Below are 17,260 nucleotides of genomic sequence, written 5' to 3' on the forward strand. Positions count from 1 at the left end.
ATGGCCTTGCAAAGACCACCGAAGCTGAAACACTTCTTATGGAGGGCTTGCAAAGGCTTCCTTGCTGTCAAGGAACGCCGCCTTTTCTATCGTCACGTTGTATCAGAGAAATCATGCTCAATCTGTAGCTCCCTGGATGAGACTATCATCCACTCTACATTCAAGTGTGCTACAGCAAAGGAAATATGGGCTGCTAGTTCATTTATGGCTCAGATTAATGTTGCTCCTGCTCGAAGCTTTGTGGAAAGATTTATGTGGATTTTGAAGAATGAGTTAGTCACCAAGGCAGCACTTGCTTGGGCGTCATGGTACTGTAGAAATAAACACATCTTTGAGCAAGATGGATTCAATGTCGTGGAGGTAGCAAAGAGCTGGGTGGATCTGGCGTATGAAAGCAATGCATATGCGATAAAAGTGATTAATAGGACTGCCCCAACTGTTGGCCCTTCCCCTAGCTCATGGAGTTGTCCTAGTGCGGGCACGGTTAAAGTAAATTGTGATGCTTATCTTGGTGCAAAAACCGGTCTAGGGGTGGTGATTAAAAGCGAGCATGGACATCTTCTAGGCGCTGCAATTCGTGAGGAGTATGGAGGGTGGAATGTTGAGGCGACGAGGCAGCTACATGTCGATTTGGATTGATTATTGCGTGGAGGCTAGGATATACAAAAGTCCAAATTGAGAGTGATGCAGCGACAGTACTACAGACTGTTAAGATAAAGGCAGTAGGCTTTTCCCCCCTTTTTTTGCTTTATGAGATACAAACTCATTACAACCTCTAGTGTTCCATCTTGCTTCCTGTTTTAGTTCATGTTATTTCTCCCATATCAAGCGAGCGGGTAATACTCTAGCTCATAGTGTTGCAAGATGAGACACTAAAGGTTGTAATGAGTTTGTATCTTTCAGTCCTTTTCCCCCAAAGCTTGACAACTTTAGCGGATTTTTTTTTTTTTCTTGAAGGGAAGATCAATTCATTAATAAGAAGCCATACGACATCTACAAAAGAGATCAGAAACGATAAATACAATGAAAATTGATTCAAATAACAATTCTAATTCTGTAGAACTACGATCGCAAGTGAGATTTGACATTGATGAATACTCTCGTCTCTTGAATCGCTGTCCTCTATAGCCTTCTTCTACAAGGGGGCCTTATGATTTTTGATAGTTTTTGAATTGAACAAAACTTGATTCAATTAATTGTAGTCGTTGATCTGACAACTGATTCAACGCCGCATGAACCACCACAAAAAATTAGAACTTCAGAGAAAACATCTACAACGATCAAGACCATCGTAAGGATGAGATCTATTATTATAAGCGATTAAAAAGGGATTTTGGGGCTTACCACTAATCAAGGAACCAGTGGTAGCCTCTACCAATAATCACAATGGAGATCAAGGAGAGAAGAATGAAGGAGGAAAAAGAGAGAATGGGAGAAGATTGAAGGAAAACCCTAAAAAAACTGGAAAAACCATAGCAAAATACTAGGAAAAACTCCATCCCAAGGAGAAATCTAGAGGGAAAACCCTAGCAAAAAACTAGGAAACATCTTATTTAATGAAATCCGCAACTTGTTTTTTTAAAAGAAGACTGGCAACAGAAAAAGTAAAAATAACTCTTTTAGGGCTTGTTTGACATCGTTTTTTGTTTTTGTTTTCTAATATAAAAAATCAAAAACTTGAAACAAGAAAAAATATATTTTCACTTTTTTTTGTCATTATAACGGTTTTAATAAGTTTTTAATCAATTTTTTATTCATTATATAACATACGAAGTATATCTAATGATTTTGAAAAAAAAATAAAAAATAAAAAATCAAAAAACAGAAAATCACGACGATATTAAACGGATCCTTAATTTTTTTTTCCTTTTGTGTCAAATTTTATTTATTATTCCTTATTTTTGTTTTTTATTTTGCAAACCGTAAACTGAAAACAAAAACGATACAATAACAAAAGACCCAATTGTAAATTTATCAGCACCCAGCCACCGAACGTTGGTTATTGTCACATACTACGGTGACCACTCAAAAGAAACACTGGTGGCTTGTTATACTATTACCGAGTATACATTAGCGGGGTGTTTGGTATGAGGGATAGGGATAGGGATAGGGATAAGGAGGATTAAAGGGTGGGAAAATTTTTGAGGATTAGTAAGTGGGATAAGGATTAAAAAGAGGTTGTCTTTTATTTGGTATGAATTGGGAATTATATTAGGTAAGTAGGAAAGTTACTTAACTACCCTTACTCAAATTTCTCCTCTTTCTTCATTCATTCTTTCATTAAGGGTAAAAATATATTTTACCTCATTTATTTTGTCCCTAACCCTTATACCACCTTCCCTACTTATTATTTTAGAGGGATAACTTGGATTTTTATTCCTATCTCCCTATTGTATGTTATCTCTATCCTCTAAACAAACCAGAAAATATTTGAATCCCTTTTCTTTTGTCCATATCCTCCTCCTTCTATCCCTCCAAACAAACGCCTAGGCATTTAGGCTGCACTCTTCCCCAAACGATAAAAACCGAAAAGCTGAGAAAATCAAACAACAATGGCAGCCAATTGCATTCTCTCAATTCATAGCAATTCAACCCCAACTTCACTCTTCCCCTCAACTCCTTCAAACTCCCTTCAAACTCCATCCTCTTCATTTCTGAAGATTAGGGATAACACCAAATTCAACAATGGCGTTTTTACCAGCACAATTGGAAGAAGAAAGGGAGGAATTGTCTGCGGATTTCTACCAGTAGATCCATGGGCACCCACCATTGATTCTCAAAGCATTGCTTCTCAGCTTTTCGCTTTCTCTCTCTTTCCTTATCTGGGTTTTCTCTACTTCATCACCAAGTCTAAGTCTGCTCCTAAACTCACCGTTTTTGGGTTCTATTTCTTGCTTGCTTTTGTCGGTGCCACCAGTATGTTCTTCTTCCTCCTGTTTATTCTTCATTTTTTAATTTAAATTCTGCTGTTATAATTTTTATTTAATGTTTTGTTTCATGGGTTTTGATTATATTCCTTGTTGCAATTATAAGGAATTTGCTGATATGATTGACATTTGTTGATTTGAGGGTTTTTCTGTTACTGTTGCTGTTTATGAGAATTCATTCAAATTAGATTAGGTGTTTGTTTAGCTGAATTAGATTAGTTTGATAGGTTAAGAAGATGAAGTTAGGATGATTCCCGAGGGCCATTTAAACTAAACATTTGTTCTGGATAGGTAGGAATGTGATTGAGAAAGCTCGAAAGTCGAAACTGAGGACTAGAGATAGAGATAGCTAATCACTGTTTTGTGTTTGATTATACTGGTTATAAAACTTCCTGGTGATCAGCAAACTATAGGAGGCGCTTTTGAATAAGTAGAAAAGAGGTCAAGAATGCTTGAACTGAGGAAGAAGAGATAACTAGTTACTTGCTGGTTTGTGTTTGTTGTCCTGTTAAGTGCTGATTATCAAACTCTTAAAAATGTTTGTAGTTTGGTGGACCATAATACACCTCACGATATAAAGTGATGTGTGGATTGATGCTTGCATTGTGGCTTTGTGGTTGAAAAGGAAAGGGATTAGGAAAATTATATTATCATCAGAGATTCGCTTACTTTGCGTAAGGTGAATGGAATCTGATTCCCTCTGTGGTCTGTACAAGAAATTGGAAATTTCCTGGCATTGCAGAAAAGGCGGTTCGTTTGGTTTTAGACAGCTAATTATTTTGGGCTAGGTGCTGATAGAATATTATAAGAGTCAGAGTTCTAACAAGCAGGATATATTAAGGTCCTATATAACATCACTCGGCAACGTTCTTGATATAGTGCAGTTAGATCTTTGTATTGAAATCCACCTAGGTCTAGGTTGAACATGAATGACTCACAGTCCAAGCTCCATAAGGCAACTCTTGATGAAGTGCAGCTGAGGGCAATATTCAGGAAACACGATGTCAATGGTGATGGCCACTTGAATAAGGAAGAACTGAAGGAAGCCTTTCGGAGATTGGGTTCATTTATGCCTAGTTGGAGAGCAGATCGTGCAATCTATTACACTGATATTGATATTGATGGAGTCATAAATGAAGAGGAGATTGATCACCTAGTGGCTTATGCTGTGGATTATGGTTATACGCTTGATTGAGGCTTCTATGTTCTGGTTCTTCTGAACATTTCGTGTGTCCAATATACGCTAGAAAGTAAAAATAAATATGTATCTATGTCATCTTAACCTCGATGACTTTGTAGCTTTATGATTTGTTTGAATAAAAGCCTCCTTTTTTGATAAAATCATATCCTTTATGTTTTATAGAAGTCTATCCTCCGGTCCTCCCCTTCCCTTCAGCCATGTTGGTGTTTTTCCTATACGGGCATTTGGTTTAACAACCATTTTAGAGGACATTGATATGATGCCAAACCTGTTTTCTCTTTTTGCTTAAAGCACTGTTATATGTCAAATATCAAAATCTACATCCAGATTTCCTTCAAGCATTGTGTTGATTATTTTCCGGCTTCACTCATGAGTGGGAATGGCTAATCAGATGAATATCAAATGGCTGTGTTCGCTGTGGTGGCAACTGGTAGTAAGAAAATGAATTGTGAAGACGTTGGAAGGTCATACATAATGCTATGAAATACTTAAGTCGCAGGCTTTAATACACGATGATCAGTAGGTTTTATATAGCAACAATATGTCTTTAGGGTTCCTTGAAAAATGCTTAACACTCGAGGTCTCACGAAGTCACGATCAATAGAAGGTTTATTTTCTCTTTGTGGAGAAATTTTCTGTTGGCCTGCAAGTTAGTTCTGAAGGGAAGAGTTACAACTCTGACAAAGGGAAACTGTTACCACGCATCCATGCCTGATGTTGATCCAGTGAAATCTATGCTATCAGTGGCAGTGGGGATACTGTGACCACCTTCTGTCACATGTTCCGTGGGCCACCAGGAAGGGTCTCAATAACATAATTTGCGGCTTTTGATGTGTGAAAAGATCTTAGGTTTGCCATTCATTGTTCATGTGGCTTTTGAGGACTCAAGTAAACTTCCCTCAAGAATCCTTTGATAAATTTTGCTGACCTTAATATATAGTCAAAACCTTTTATATGGAAATTCTTGGCTGATTCTTAGTTATACTTTGTATATCATTGTGATTCTTGTGGGCATAAAACCTCAAACCTGGATACTTGAGAGGTATTTGTTGACTGTGATGAGCTCCATACAAATTTGGTTTCTATGCTACATTGAACTATAAAAAAGCTTGGCCTTTCATAATGTCAACAGTTATTGAAAGATTTGAATCTATTGTTATCTATGATCCTGGTAATCATTAGCGACTGGCTTCCTGGAAGTGTCTTACAAATGTGAGTTATAAACTTAAAAAATAGATATTTAGGTTTTTGCCTTTTGGACTTCTATGGCTGTATTTTCCCGTCAATTTTTTCTGTACTTTATATTGTCCTTTGTAAAGAAACTCACATGTATGATATATTTCTATTTTGAGTGTGCTATCTGTTATTGCCAGAAATAAAAGCTGGCCATTTGGGAGATTACCTAACTGTCCAGACATTATTGGTTCTATTGAGGCCTTTTGTTTGTCGATTGTTTTCATTGTAGTCCTTATGGATTTGATTTTAGCATTTCATTCTTTCTGATTTACGTCTACTAATTGTCCCTTGTTGGATTTTTGTTGCTCGGTCTTCCTCATTGGTAGTTCCTGCTGGAATCTATGGTAAGTTACTTTATCAAGATTAATTAATAATCCTTTATGGTTTATAAGGACTAGATATTGAATTGATGCCTGAATTCTAGTAAGTTTTTGGTGATAGCAAAGATACACTATGGAACATCCCTCTCTAATGTGGATTGGTTGCATGGTGGGGCCGAGTCTCTGCTCACTTTGTCAAACCTATTTGTTGTGCTGGGGTTGAGAAGGGCTCTAAAGAAACCTATACATTCTGAAGAGAACCAATCTAAAGAAGTTTCAAGATTCAAAGAGGAGAACCCTTCCTCATAGGTATGTATTGTCTTGCTGTTTAGTTGACAACATTATAATGTTTTCCCAATTTAGATCGTGTCTTGAGTAATAAGCATATTACATTTGCAGATATACTAATGCAATTGCTGCTGCAACTAATGAATTTGAAGGTTAATGTTACCTCAACTGCCAAATGTTGCCACATGGTGCATCTTGTAAATATCGTGCAGGGAAGATGGGATTTTCCTGAGCTCATTTTGTTGTAAATTTATTTTTATTACTATGCATGTTGCTTATGTTACAATTATCCATCTTCTCTTCCATTTGTTCTCCACACTCTTACTCAGATAATATATGATTATCTACTTTTTTTTGCCTGTATCTTCAAATAGGGTTTCAGTAGTCTCTAAATTCAGTGGAACTTACATAGGACTGTGAATTTTTTTTTTGATTCCCTGTTTCCTTTTAGTTGTGTAATTCAATTTCTATAACTTGGGTATGATAATTATTCACAAGGATCTTCTTTAATAGTGAAGTATTTTTTTTTTCCAATCTGTTTATGTGAGTTTCTAGAGATAAAGGCTCAAATCCTAACCCTTACAAAACTACCCAAGCTGCCACCCTTTTTCTCAATGTGAGAATACGGCTAAACGGCCCTTTCTTTTCTAGTAATCTTCTAGAGCTCCTCAATTCACATTCTTTTTAGCTTATTTTCCTAAAGATCTGGATCACTAGCCGATTTCCAGCCCCAATCCTCAAAAAAAATTTTAGGCCTTCCCCTCGCTTTTCCAGCTCTAAAGCCCCCATTTAAAAAAAAAATAAAAATTTCAAGGCCTTCCCCCCTCTAATCCAGCTCTGTCAAGTTCTTCAGATTTTGCTTGTGATCAGCTTTAACCTTCATCCCAGATAATTCCCATCGCAGGTCAGAGCCTAGCTGTTATCCCTTTTTATTTATTTTTTTTTTTTTTTTATAATGTGTTTACTAGAATACTAGTACAAGCGAAGAGCCCAACTATGCACTCTTCACCTGAAATAATGTGTTTTGGCTTGAATTTCTTAATGTCTGATATGGTTTGATCTAAATTTTCTGGTCTGATCTATTATTTTATTTCTGTGGTTTGATTGAACTTTGATTGCATTTGTATACTAAAATATACTCTAAGAAACACTTATCAAGTGATTTCTCTTCATAGCTGTTTTTTCTTTTTTTTTTTTTTTTTTCTTTCTTTTTTTTTTTTTTTTTACATGAACTTCCCAAAATATGGAAATAGACAGACGCAAATAAGATCTGGTTTGGTCTATTGTGATTTTTTTGGTCTGACATGGTTGGAGATGTTAAAAATAAGAAATGGTAATAATTTCCAAACTAAGGTGAAGAGAAAATAGTCCTAGACTTATAAGCTATGGCTCAGTACTAATTTGTTAAATTAACCAACTTTATCTTTTTCATACATAATTCTAGTCACTTAAGTTTTATATTACTTGTCATTCTAGAGTACCCGTGCAATTTTGTTTGTCTTAAATAGATACCAATATTATAGTTAACAAATACTCAAACCTTAAACAACTACTCTCTTCGTCCAGATCTAGTTGTAACATTGTCCAACATTTGTCATAGTTGTATACTTCCCATTCTCTCTGGAAAGTTTCCACCATAAAATGTAAGCTGGGGTAAGCCAGAGAATTGAATCATAAACTACTTTTAATCTAGATTACGTGAAATCTTTCCGAGACATTGCAAAATTTTTGTTTCATACAGGAGGAGTAAGCCTTTGGATAGAGCAAGGATTTTGGGCTTGAACTAGACATCATCTGTCTTGCTAAAAAAGGAAGTGAATTGAAGGTGAGATACTTTTCTGTACTGCAATATTCACTTTGTTTTCATAAAAGTTGACTGAAGGACTGTTGTAGTTAACTAAAGAATTTACGGAGTAGGTTACAAGGGAAGGGAAAAAAAAAAAAAACTAAATAATTAAATTTTCGTCAACTAGCATGAAGCTCTTTGCTTGTACCACTGACTCCTTATAAACCTAGCCCAAGCTTCCCCCTATTTTGTTATATCAGGTACTATCCCTGTTTGTTTCCTAGATGCTAGTTCTCAGATAATTTACACGTAAATTATGATCTATTGTTTATCATTTCTGCCTGTCTTGTCTAATTAAATGAAATGCTCAAATTGAACTTTCCCAAAAATAGCCAACCATGGGATTACATGTTGGGTTGTTTTCTTGCTGTTGATGGCATTATTCTTTAGCTTGAGAGAAGCTATTAGGAAATGCTTGGTTATCAGACAGAAAACCTTCCCATGGATCCATTGAATAATCAATGCCTATTATCGGGGAGTTGGTTCCTGAGGTAGTGGCTGAAATTATCTCTGTGATATCTGATTCAAAATGTTGTCCATAGTTAAGTCCTCCAAAGGTGCTCACCTTGCAAGGTGATGTGGAGAAGTAGGTTGATTCTGAGGTGGCTGGCGATTGTATGAACGACTGAGGAAAACTGTTACTAGGGTGACTGTTATTGACTGTTGACGGTGTAAAGGCATGGTTTTCATATCCAAAGTCTCTTGTAGGAAAGAAAAATCCTGTCTCTTGATTTTCTAAGTTCTGAATGTCAACTCTTAGCCCTGTCTGAAAATTTAGCAGCATATCTGGCGGCTGCTGGTAGTGCGTGATGGAAAAATTGTTTTGTTTGTTGCGCTCTTGTTTTTGTGGTGATGTTGGTGCAGACTTTGAACGTGGTGCTAGTGTACAAGTATGAGTTCCTTTATAGGTGACTTTGAATTGCATGGGATCTTCATCATCTCGTTGCACCTGCTTGGTAGCGTAACAGCCTTGAATGTTCCGGTACGTGCATCTGTAGTAGCTTCTGTAAATGCAGAAATTAATCTTGCTATTAGATTCGGATTCTAGTAATTTGCTCTACTTTTATTACTCCTTGATCACCTAAAAGGCTGATTGTTATGATATAAGTATTAAGTTTATTATTTTAAATTTAATAGGGATCTGAGATTTCATTGTAGTCCTACCTTTGATATGATGTACACTTTGTACATTTATAGTCAAAATTGTAGTAGTTTGACTTTTGAAAAAAAAAGTCCTTTTATCGGTCAGGTTTTGTATATTATTCCTACTTTTTCAAACAGGAATTGCACGAGTCTTCTCTTAAGTTTCTAGTTGAAACAGAGTGGATGGCAAATACACAAAAAAGGATTGGTCTACATCAGATCAATTCTTAGCTTTCTAGAGACCTTGGGATCTATTTGGACACGTTTAAGATTTTCTGACAAAGACCTTGTCTGATGATATATATGCATGGTCTGATGGACTTTTTACTGTATTAGTTTTATCTTGAGAAGCAGAACCCTTACCTAGGATGTTTGGCTCCGAGGATATCTTTCTGACCATACTTCCTCCAGCTATACCCGTCCTCGGGTGGCCCTTCGGCTGCATTCTCAGAGCATGCCCTGACTTGGTCTGTCCAAGTTGGCATCATCTTTCTGCAACAAGTATCCCAAAATTATTCGAAACTTCTCAAGGTCTCTTTGTAACCAGGAAATGTAGTACAGTTCTCAAGGTCTATTGCATTTAAACTCAGCTTGAAAGTCTTACCTTTTTCTTGAAGGCTCTCTGCCATCTTGTTGAACATGAATCCCAGGGTTCAAATCTTCACTCTTAGGACTTCCAATGACCGAAAGTGGTGATTCAGGCGCTGTGGTTGATGGGACTAAATGCTGGTGAAACTGTTCCATTGACCCACCCAATCTCAGAATCAAAAGAGCCTTCTCGAGGCAAGAATGTATCCGTTCTGCCAACATTCCTTTAGTTTCACCTGTAAGTATTTCTGAACTCATTTGAGCCTTCAGCTGTTTAGCTAGTGCTACCCCCTGGTTTAGCTCCATGACCAACGATTCTTGCTCGTAATTGCCACAACCGTTTTCCATTTCCCTTTCTTGTAATTCTTCAGAGAGAAAGAAATGCTGCTCTGGTAATCTGAACTGCCTGTTGTACAGTCGTATACCAGATCACCAGCTACTCTTATTACCCTCTTGATGTAAATTGCATGTTTCAGCTGTGTTACAGGGCGTAACACGAATACGTATTAAAACATACACTTACAAGAAGAGAATGATCAAATAACAAAAAAAAAAAAAAAAAAAAAAAAAGAACCGGGAAAGTTTAAATTGCCGTATTTTTCTGTTAAAAAGGCAGAGTGGAAGTTTAACTGTTTCAAAAATGCGTCTGGGACTCTGAAGCAGGATAAAGAAAGAGAAGTGCTGAGTTTATGCTCAAAAGGGTGTAAATTGAAGTTGGTTTATATAGGAAAGATTATAAAGTGGTAGGAAAGAGAGAGAATTTGACTGAAAAGCAAGTTGTTGACAGATGAAAGTATAAATTTTCTGCTGAATAGTCTATGGTCAATAGAAATTGAGAGTAAAGAACAAGGGATGAAAAATGAGTTAAAAATTGGAGGGGTCTATAAGTGTTGTATATAGTGCTGACTTTTTCAAACTTTGTTTTGATTGGTCAATTATTGAAAAAAATAGTTTTGATTTTAATTTAAGTGTTGAATAAAAAAGGGCTTGGACTCGTTCAAACTTTCGTTTCCGCGTGTATTTTTTTTTTCTAAAAAAATAAAAAATAATTCATGGGATAATTGAATTTTCTTACATTGAGAAATGATTAGGACTAGTATTTTTAAGGTTGTATTAATTTATTAATTTATGTACTATGAAATTATGAATCAGAAAATATTGTGCAATGTTTTTTTCTAAGGCTAAATGATTTATGGGTCCTCCTAGACAATGACTTCCTATATCATATTTTTCTTTCTTCTTTTATTTTTTGTGGTTTGTTATTGTCTTGTTGACCCCTTGTTCTAGAATTTTTTTTTTTTTTTGAACAAACCCATTGTTCTCTAGTGGTAAAACAAGACTTTATTTATTGATATCCGAAATTAGTGATGTGAAGTTCCGAAATAGCTTCTATTATCTAGAGCTCAAGATGAATTTAGACATATATGATGAATCTGATGATCAATGTTTGAAATGACCTAAATTAATAACAAATATGAAACGCTAACTCGATTTGTGTTTATTTGATTGATTATATATTAACACACTTCACTTTAAATCTCTTTAAGTAAAGGAAAAGAAGAGAAGGGAAGGGAAAAGAAAGGAAAAGAAGGGAAAGAAACGTGTTTTATATTTCAATCTTTGGTTAATGAAAGGAAATGAAGGGAAGAGAAAGAAAATTTATAAAGGAAAACTTCATTTTTTTTTCTCTTTTCAGTCGAATTCCTCCAAATTTGAGAGGAAAGGAAAGCTACAAATTTGTAATGGGACTTTCCTTCCACTTCCCTTCCTTTCCTTTGATTCTCATGTTATTAACTCAACCAAATATGGGAATATGATTAAAATCCTTTCCTTTCTTTTCTTTTCCATCAAAATTCCTTCAATTAAAAAGGGCCTTAATGATTTATATTTAAAGAAAAATAGTTATTACTCCATAATATCTATTTATACTAAGGTTCGAACACCTAACCACTTAGAAGAAACATTATTGTTTATCCATCTAGGCTGATTGCCAATTATGCTTTAATATTGCACACAAAATGTACAAACTATTAAATGTATTTAAAATTAGCAGTTACACAACTGTAAAAGTAGTAATTCGGGCAACGTCCGTGCTACTCACTAGTTTAGAGATAATACAGTTAGAATTACGCCCCCCAAAAAAATTGTTTTACAAGCTAAAAGCTCACATTTTCATTTGTTGATGATTAATGATGGTGGAATTTCGAACATATATGAACTTTTAATTGGCTGATAGTTAAAAATAAATGTAAAAATGAGTACTTTGTATTTACCAATAAATAAAGAGGCAGTTCTCATTTATCTCCAACATAAACGTGAGAGGTTGTTAACTTGTTATATACACTTGGGTGTACCGTATACTCATGAGTATTTGTTCTCATTGTGATGATTGCTTTTCATTTTATCATCAAATGAAGAACAAAAACTAACCTTTGGTTAGTTGGGTGTACGATACACCCGGGTATATACTCTATGTTTACCTCAACGTGCCACCTCATTAAAAACCAAAAAATAAAAGAAAAATAAAAATTTTGAGCTACTCTTTCATGAATATGGATAGTTCCTCTTCCTTTCAGCTTTCTCTCTCCTTCCCATACCCACCATTGTTGAGTTTTCTCTCCCCTCCACAATGTAGAAAGCTCATAAGCAAATTCAATGGAGGAATTATAATTATTTCTTTCTCTCTCCTCCCTCCCATGGCCACTATATCCGCAAATTGGCCTGGAGAAAGCTCGTAATTTGTATGAATGGAGAGATCAGAGTAGTACAGCTTCAATGGAGGATACCGAGCTAAGCTTCAATGGAGAAAGTACAGCTATATTCCGCCGAAATTAAAGAAAACCCTAAGGAAAAATGTATAAATTAGGGGAATTGTTAACCCTATAGGATAGGTGCGTGTTGTGTTTGTTTGTAAGGTTTCTCTTTCCCTCTGATTTCACGTTTTCACCATTGAAGATGGATGTCAGTTTCTCCATTCATGTGTCTTTCTTCTTAAAATGGGTGATATTGGCAGAAATCATTGTTGTTACAGTAGACAGGGATGTTACAAATATACCCTCACTTTACCACGCAAATGTATTCAAGTTTATCCAGGAGATAAACTTGAATTTTCTCGTAAATAAACTAACATATCGCTATATTATCAATTCGATTTGGACATAATAGTCCTAAATCCGAAACTAATGACCGATTAGCCACCTGGCCTGTAATAATCAATGATAATTGATAACCCTATTAAGTGCATGTTTTTACCCAACAACCCAAGTACGTGGAGCACATCATGGCTCCTTCCTCTACGTTATTGTCTCAAATCTTCTATGAATTGAATTAGGTTGGGTTTTTCAATTAGGTACTTTCCAAATTTTTCATTCTTTAGCCCATCTCTTGGTGCATGGTAAATTCTGTCTGATCTCGACAATTCTTGACCCTTTTCATGGTAGCAATAATACTTATGTTACTATTTATCCAATTATGAAAAAAATAACTTTTATGCATTTCGAACCTTTTCTTTGGGTTTATTATGTTGTACTAGTACATGCGAAACAAAATTAGGAGTAGGGAGCTTAGGTTTTATATTCACATTCATCAGGTATTTAGACTAGTCCATATTACTAATATGGATATACCTAGCTTTACTAGGAAGACGATTAAACATATATATCATGGTATTCATAAACCTAACACGTACAAGGTACAACTAGGATACTTGAAAATTCTTAAGGCATTGATATGATGGTCAAGTCTCTATATTTTGTTTTGTTTATGTTCATGATAATATTGGTTATTATTTATCAACAACTTGACCAATCAAACTTGCATTTTTTGGGTTCGTTTGGATCCACTATTTCAAGTACACAATCTTCAACTTTCATTTAAGATTTGAAATCAATAGGTAAATTAGAATTAGAAGTGTAAGATAAACAAATGTATACTATGAGTACATTTCAGTTCATCTCTTAGTTATAATTTTTTGAACTCACTTCTGTAAAAACGAGTAATTTTTCAATGTACGTCAATATTATACGAGTACTAATACATGCACTCAGCACTTCCCTAAGCTTATACGAAGTATAATTTTACAACTATACTCGGTTCGAAGTATTTTACGTAGTATTTGACTACTCTTTCACTAATTGAATTTTCTAAGACATAGTAAATACTCCTATTTGTAGGTGTTCACTGTGGAACGACATTCGTCCTATTTCTCTCCCAACAATAATTTGTGACACTTAGAAGTTAGAAATTTCCGTATGTAATTACAAACCAATTTTGTACCTATTTATTTGTACCATATTTATCTAGAATTTTTCCCTCCCTTCTTTCTAACTAGTTGTAGTTTTGACTATCTTGTCTAAGGCCTAATTATTGAACCTTAAATGTATGTTTGAAAAAATTATACTCGTTCCAAATTCATATTAGTCAAATTTCGTCTACATTGATTTCATTTCCTTTGGAGTCTAAGAAGCCACATATAATATTGATGTAGACGAGATTTGACGTCTTTGAATACCCCCACCACTAAAAGAACAAAACTCCACCAATCAAGTAAAATGAAATTCACGAGTGCAATTCACAATCTATGATTAACTATAATTTTATAATCTATAATAAACGAGGAGTACAAACAAAGTATATTCGTATAGATAAACTCTAATAGATTAATACATGATCTCATATCACTAACTCTACCAAATAGGTAATACGACAGTAGTAATTTGCCCAAGCGGCCTAAGGCAAACTAATAAAAAAAATACTCAAAGTAACATCCTAGGACAACGTGCGGATCACACACTAATTTAACAATTAAATGAGTAATTACCTTACTGGTTCAAATAGCACAGTCAAATCAACTTTACATTTCAAACTAGTATGAACAAAAAAAAAAAAAACACAGTTCAAACTAGTAAAACCGTAAAGGTTTCTAAAATAGCATCTTCCTAAGTTTAAAATGTCTAATGAGATTAGATTTGATTTACACTATCTATTGCGAAATAATTAAAAAGTTACACGTCTCACCCCTAAATTGAAATAGCATCTTGATCGACCTTCTCGTACAATAAAAGTAAGAAAATAAAATGAGAACAATCCATCAAATAAACTTTAGCACTAATAATACGACAAATTAAAGATGAAAAAGGGAGCAAATTAAGTGGAAGTAGTTTTCATAATCTGAGAACAAGTTCTAATACAATGGCAAAAGGATCATCAGACATCTTCAGACAGTTCAGACCAACCAAGAAAGATACTATATCTTGTAGAATTGGTGCCTATAGCATCGCAATTTAGCATAGCTCCAAGTGTATGTTCATACATCTTAACAAGAAATATCTAAGGAATAAAATTCCACTTTTGTCTACTTAGGAAAAGAAAGTTATATTCGATAATGAGTTTCTAGTTAGCTTCCAAGTTTTATTAACTTTTTTTTTTATTTTTTTTTTTATATAATCTAAGTTTACAAAATTATGTTCAAAGAAAATATTAAAGGAAATAAAACTTAAGAAAAATGGTGTTTACTTTTTTAAGGCAAAAAGAAGTTCCGGGTGGGAGGGAAGCTTTAGGAGATCCTCAATGTACTCCCTGAGATTTTTCAAAGTACTCCCTAAGATTTCAAGTACGTGGTAACTGATCCTGGTTTTGGTTAATTGTGAATTGTAAATATCTTCAATAAACTAAGTCTCGCTCTGTAAAAAAAATGCAAGGTATGCAATATAACACGAAAGATCATGGGGTAGAGTACTAGAGTATATGTCTATATAGTATATACAAACCATATTTTCGTTTTTCAATAAACAAATGAGAGTACCGAGTAATATACATTATCAAAGGTCCAAACATCTATGTTGATACGGTTCTTATTTGATCTATTATCAAAATTACGCGTTTTTGAATATCCTTCGAAAGTTTTTGAATATCTACAATAGCAAGATAAATTCCGATTAAGAGGAAAAAGAAAATTTTACTTGTAAAAAACTTTTTTTTTTTTTAAAAAAAAAAAAAAATAGCTTCATAATTGAATATTTTACAGTTAGAAAGTTTACTCCGTATAAAATTCATGCAAAATTGCTGCATATTAGTATATTTTATACGTAGTTTTTTTTTTTTCTTTCTTTTTTTTCTTTTTTTTTGGGACAAGGATTATAAGTTGTAATAAAATGTGTTTATAATACACATAAAAAAAAGTCATGTGCTGCTTTCGTTCTTTTTGTTCAACTCATTACTTACTCCTACTATTCATTTAGCCAAACTAAAGTAATTTTGACCATCTATTGTTACTTGCACAAATAAAAATAAATAAATAAATAAACAATTATCATTTGTACCTTGGTAGAATCATTGTAATGTGTAATATCCAAATATCATATTTTTCATGATTTATAATATTAGTAATTAAAAGAAAATTAATCTCTGACAAAATCAACTTCTAGAATAGATTGTACCAAAAAGACTCCGCCAAAATCATAATTTTTTTTTTTAAATCATAATAAACCCAAAATAATAGTGTAAAATCGTAATAATAGAAGGACATAAAAAGAAAAGGAAAAAATTCGTTACGTCATGAAGCATGCAAATAAAGCACGAAGTAATATTATTCCTATTTTCTCAACTATATAAGCACACCATGGACATTGCTGATTTGCATCTCTCACTCAAGCAAGGCAAAGCAAACCATCAGGCATAGTAGTAATTCCCTAAGCAAACCAACAGCAATGGCATACGTCAACCGCCCCTACGGAAACAACTACTATGAGGCTGAGAGAGAGGTCATCCGTGAAGGTCCATATGGTTCCTACGCAGCTGACTACAGGGTGGACGAATATGGAAACCGCATCCACCACCACCGCAATGGCTTGGGAAACGTCGTAACTGAGATTGTGAGTGAAGTCCCTGCTCACCACCACCACCACCACCAACACCTTGGTGTACCAGGTGAGATCGTTGAAAGGAGGGAAGAGCGTATTGTTGATGCCGCTTATGATCCATACAGGAGGGTATGTGTTTCTTAAACTTCTACTTATTTCTGAATATATTTTCAAAACAAGTTATATGAAAGCATGAAATAGTTTATTTATTTTTCCGGGAAATGAAAAGGTTCATTTTAGTTGCACTATATGATTTTCATAAGTAACTTGTCTAGCTAATTGTTTTTACTCTTCCTTCTTCTGAATGATTATTCTATCAGCTAATTCACTATTTTTTGTTCTGCAGATGTACTAAGGCTTGAAACCTTCATGACCCTTACAGTATTAGTATAATAAGATGTCCCCTTAGCCTCTAGACATAGGCTAGTTGCTACGGGATGGTATTCGGTACAATGTGTGCTTATCTACCTCGTAATGTAACCTACTGTTGTTTGACTTTGTATCTCGGTTCCATTATATAGTTATAATATATGGTGTTTGCTTTCTAAAACAGGGAGTCATTTCCTGTTAATTGATATGAGACTTCACTAAATCAATACTAGCCTTCCTTACAGATCCTGATTCATGCAAAACAGTTATCTACATAACTGGACCTATAAAAGCTTGCTTCAGAAAGCAATCCCATGCCATTACACTATAATATAACAGCATGAACTAACAATTCTCTTCTCTATGGCCGAGTCCAAAGGGACAAGATGTACTCAACCTTATCCGAATACAATTTTGAGAGTTTATATTGCGAAAGATCCGAAACAAATGGATTTTAAGAATTTATTGGTATTAAGAGGGAA

General features: G+C 34.5%; 4 protein-coding genes across 4 annotated transcripts; 3 read left to right on the forward strand and 1 right to left on the reverse strand.

Moving 5' to 3' along the window:
- On the forward strand, positions 1-639 carry LOC110719240. The gene has a single exon (XM_021898139.1). It carries the CDS (start codon positions 1-3, stop codon positions 637-639), a length of 639 nt encoding a protein of 212 aa, XP_021753831.1.
- Positions 640-2,373: 1,734 nt separating this feature from the next.
- On the forward strand, positions 2,374-6,335 carry LOC110719658. Its single transcript, XM_021898637.1, has 4 exons — positions 2,374-2,916; positions 5,691-5,708; positions 5,806-5,993; positions 6,084-6,335. The coding sequence occupies exons 1-3, from the start codon at positions 2,553-2,555 to the stop codon at positions 5,991-5,993; spliced, it is 570 nt and encodes a 189-aa protein (XP_021754329.1). The 5' UTR covers positions 2,374-2,552; the 3' UTR covers positions 6,084-6,335.
- An 885-nt stretch (positions 6,336-7,220) lies between these two features.
- On the reverse strand, positions 7,221-11,494 carry LOC110719657 (probable WRKY transcription factor 41). The gene is made up of 3 exons (XM_021898636.1): positions 9,566-11,494; positions 9,325-9,453; positions 7,221-8,822 (listed from the first exon to the last, which is right to left on the reverse strand). The coding sequence occupies exons 1-3, from the start codon at positions 9,895-9,897 to the stop codon at positions 8,198-8,200; spliced, it is 1,086 nt and encodes a 361-aa protein (XP_021754328.1). The 5' UTR covers positions 9,898-11,494; the 3' UTR covers positions 7,221-8,197.
- Positions 11,495-16,171: 4,677 nt separating this feature from the next.
- On the forward strand, positions 16,172-16,984 carry LOC110719659. The gene is made up of 2 exons (XM_021898638.1): positions 16,172-16,538; positions 16,756-16,984. Exons 1-2 carry the CDS (start codon positions 16,257-16,259, stop codon positions 16,762-16,764), a joined length of 291 nt encoding a protein of 96 aa, XP_021754330.1. The 5' UTR covers positions 16,172-16,256; the 3' UTR covers positions 16,765-16,984.
- The last annotated feature ends 276 nt before the right edge of the window (positions 16,985-17,260 follow it).

Source organism: Chenopodium quinoa, unplaced genomic scaffold (assembly GCF_001683475.1).
Source record: "Chenopodium quinoa cultivar QQ74 unplaced genomic scaffold, ASM168347v1, whole genome shotgun sequence".
NCBI lineage: Eukaryota > Viridiplantae > Streptophyta > Magnoliopsida > Caryophyllales > Amaranthaceae > Chenopodium > Chenopodium quinoa.

Coding starts and splice junctions, on each gene's coding strand:
- LOC110719659 (XM_021898638.1), top strand. CDS start 16,257: ATGGCATACGTCAACCGCCCCTACGGAAACAACTACTATGAGGCTGAG.
- LOC110719657 (XM_021898636.1), bottom strand. CDS start 9,897: ATGGAAAACGGTTGTGGCAATTACGAGCAAGAATCGTTGGTCATGGAG. Junction 9,454..9,565: donor AGAGAGCCTTCAAGAAAAAG/GTAAGACTTTCA, acceptor TACTTGTTGCAG/AAAGATGATGCCAACTTGGA. Junction 8,823..9,324: donor CTCGGAGCCAAACATCCTAG/GTAAGGGTTCTG, acceptor CTGCATTTACAG/AAGCTACTACAGATGCACGT.
- LOC110719240 (XM_021898139.1), top strand. CDS start 1: ATGGCCTTGCAAAGACCACCGAAGCTGAAACACTTCTTATGGAGGGCT.
- LOC110719658 (XM_021898637.1), top strand. CDS start 2,553: ATGGCAGCCAATTGCATTCTCTCAATTCATAGCAATTCAACCCCAACT.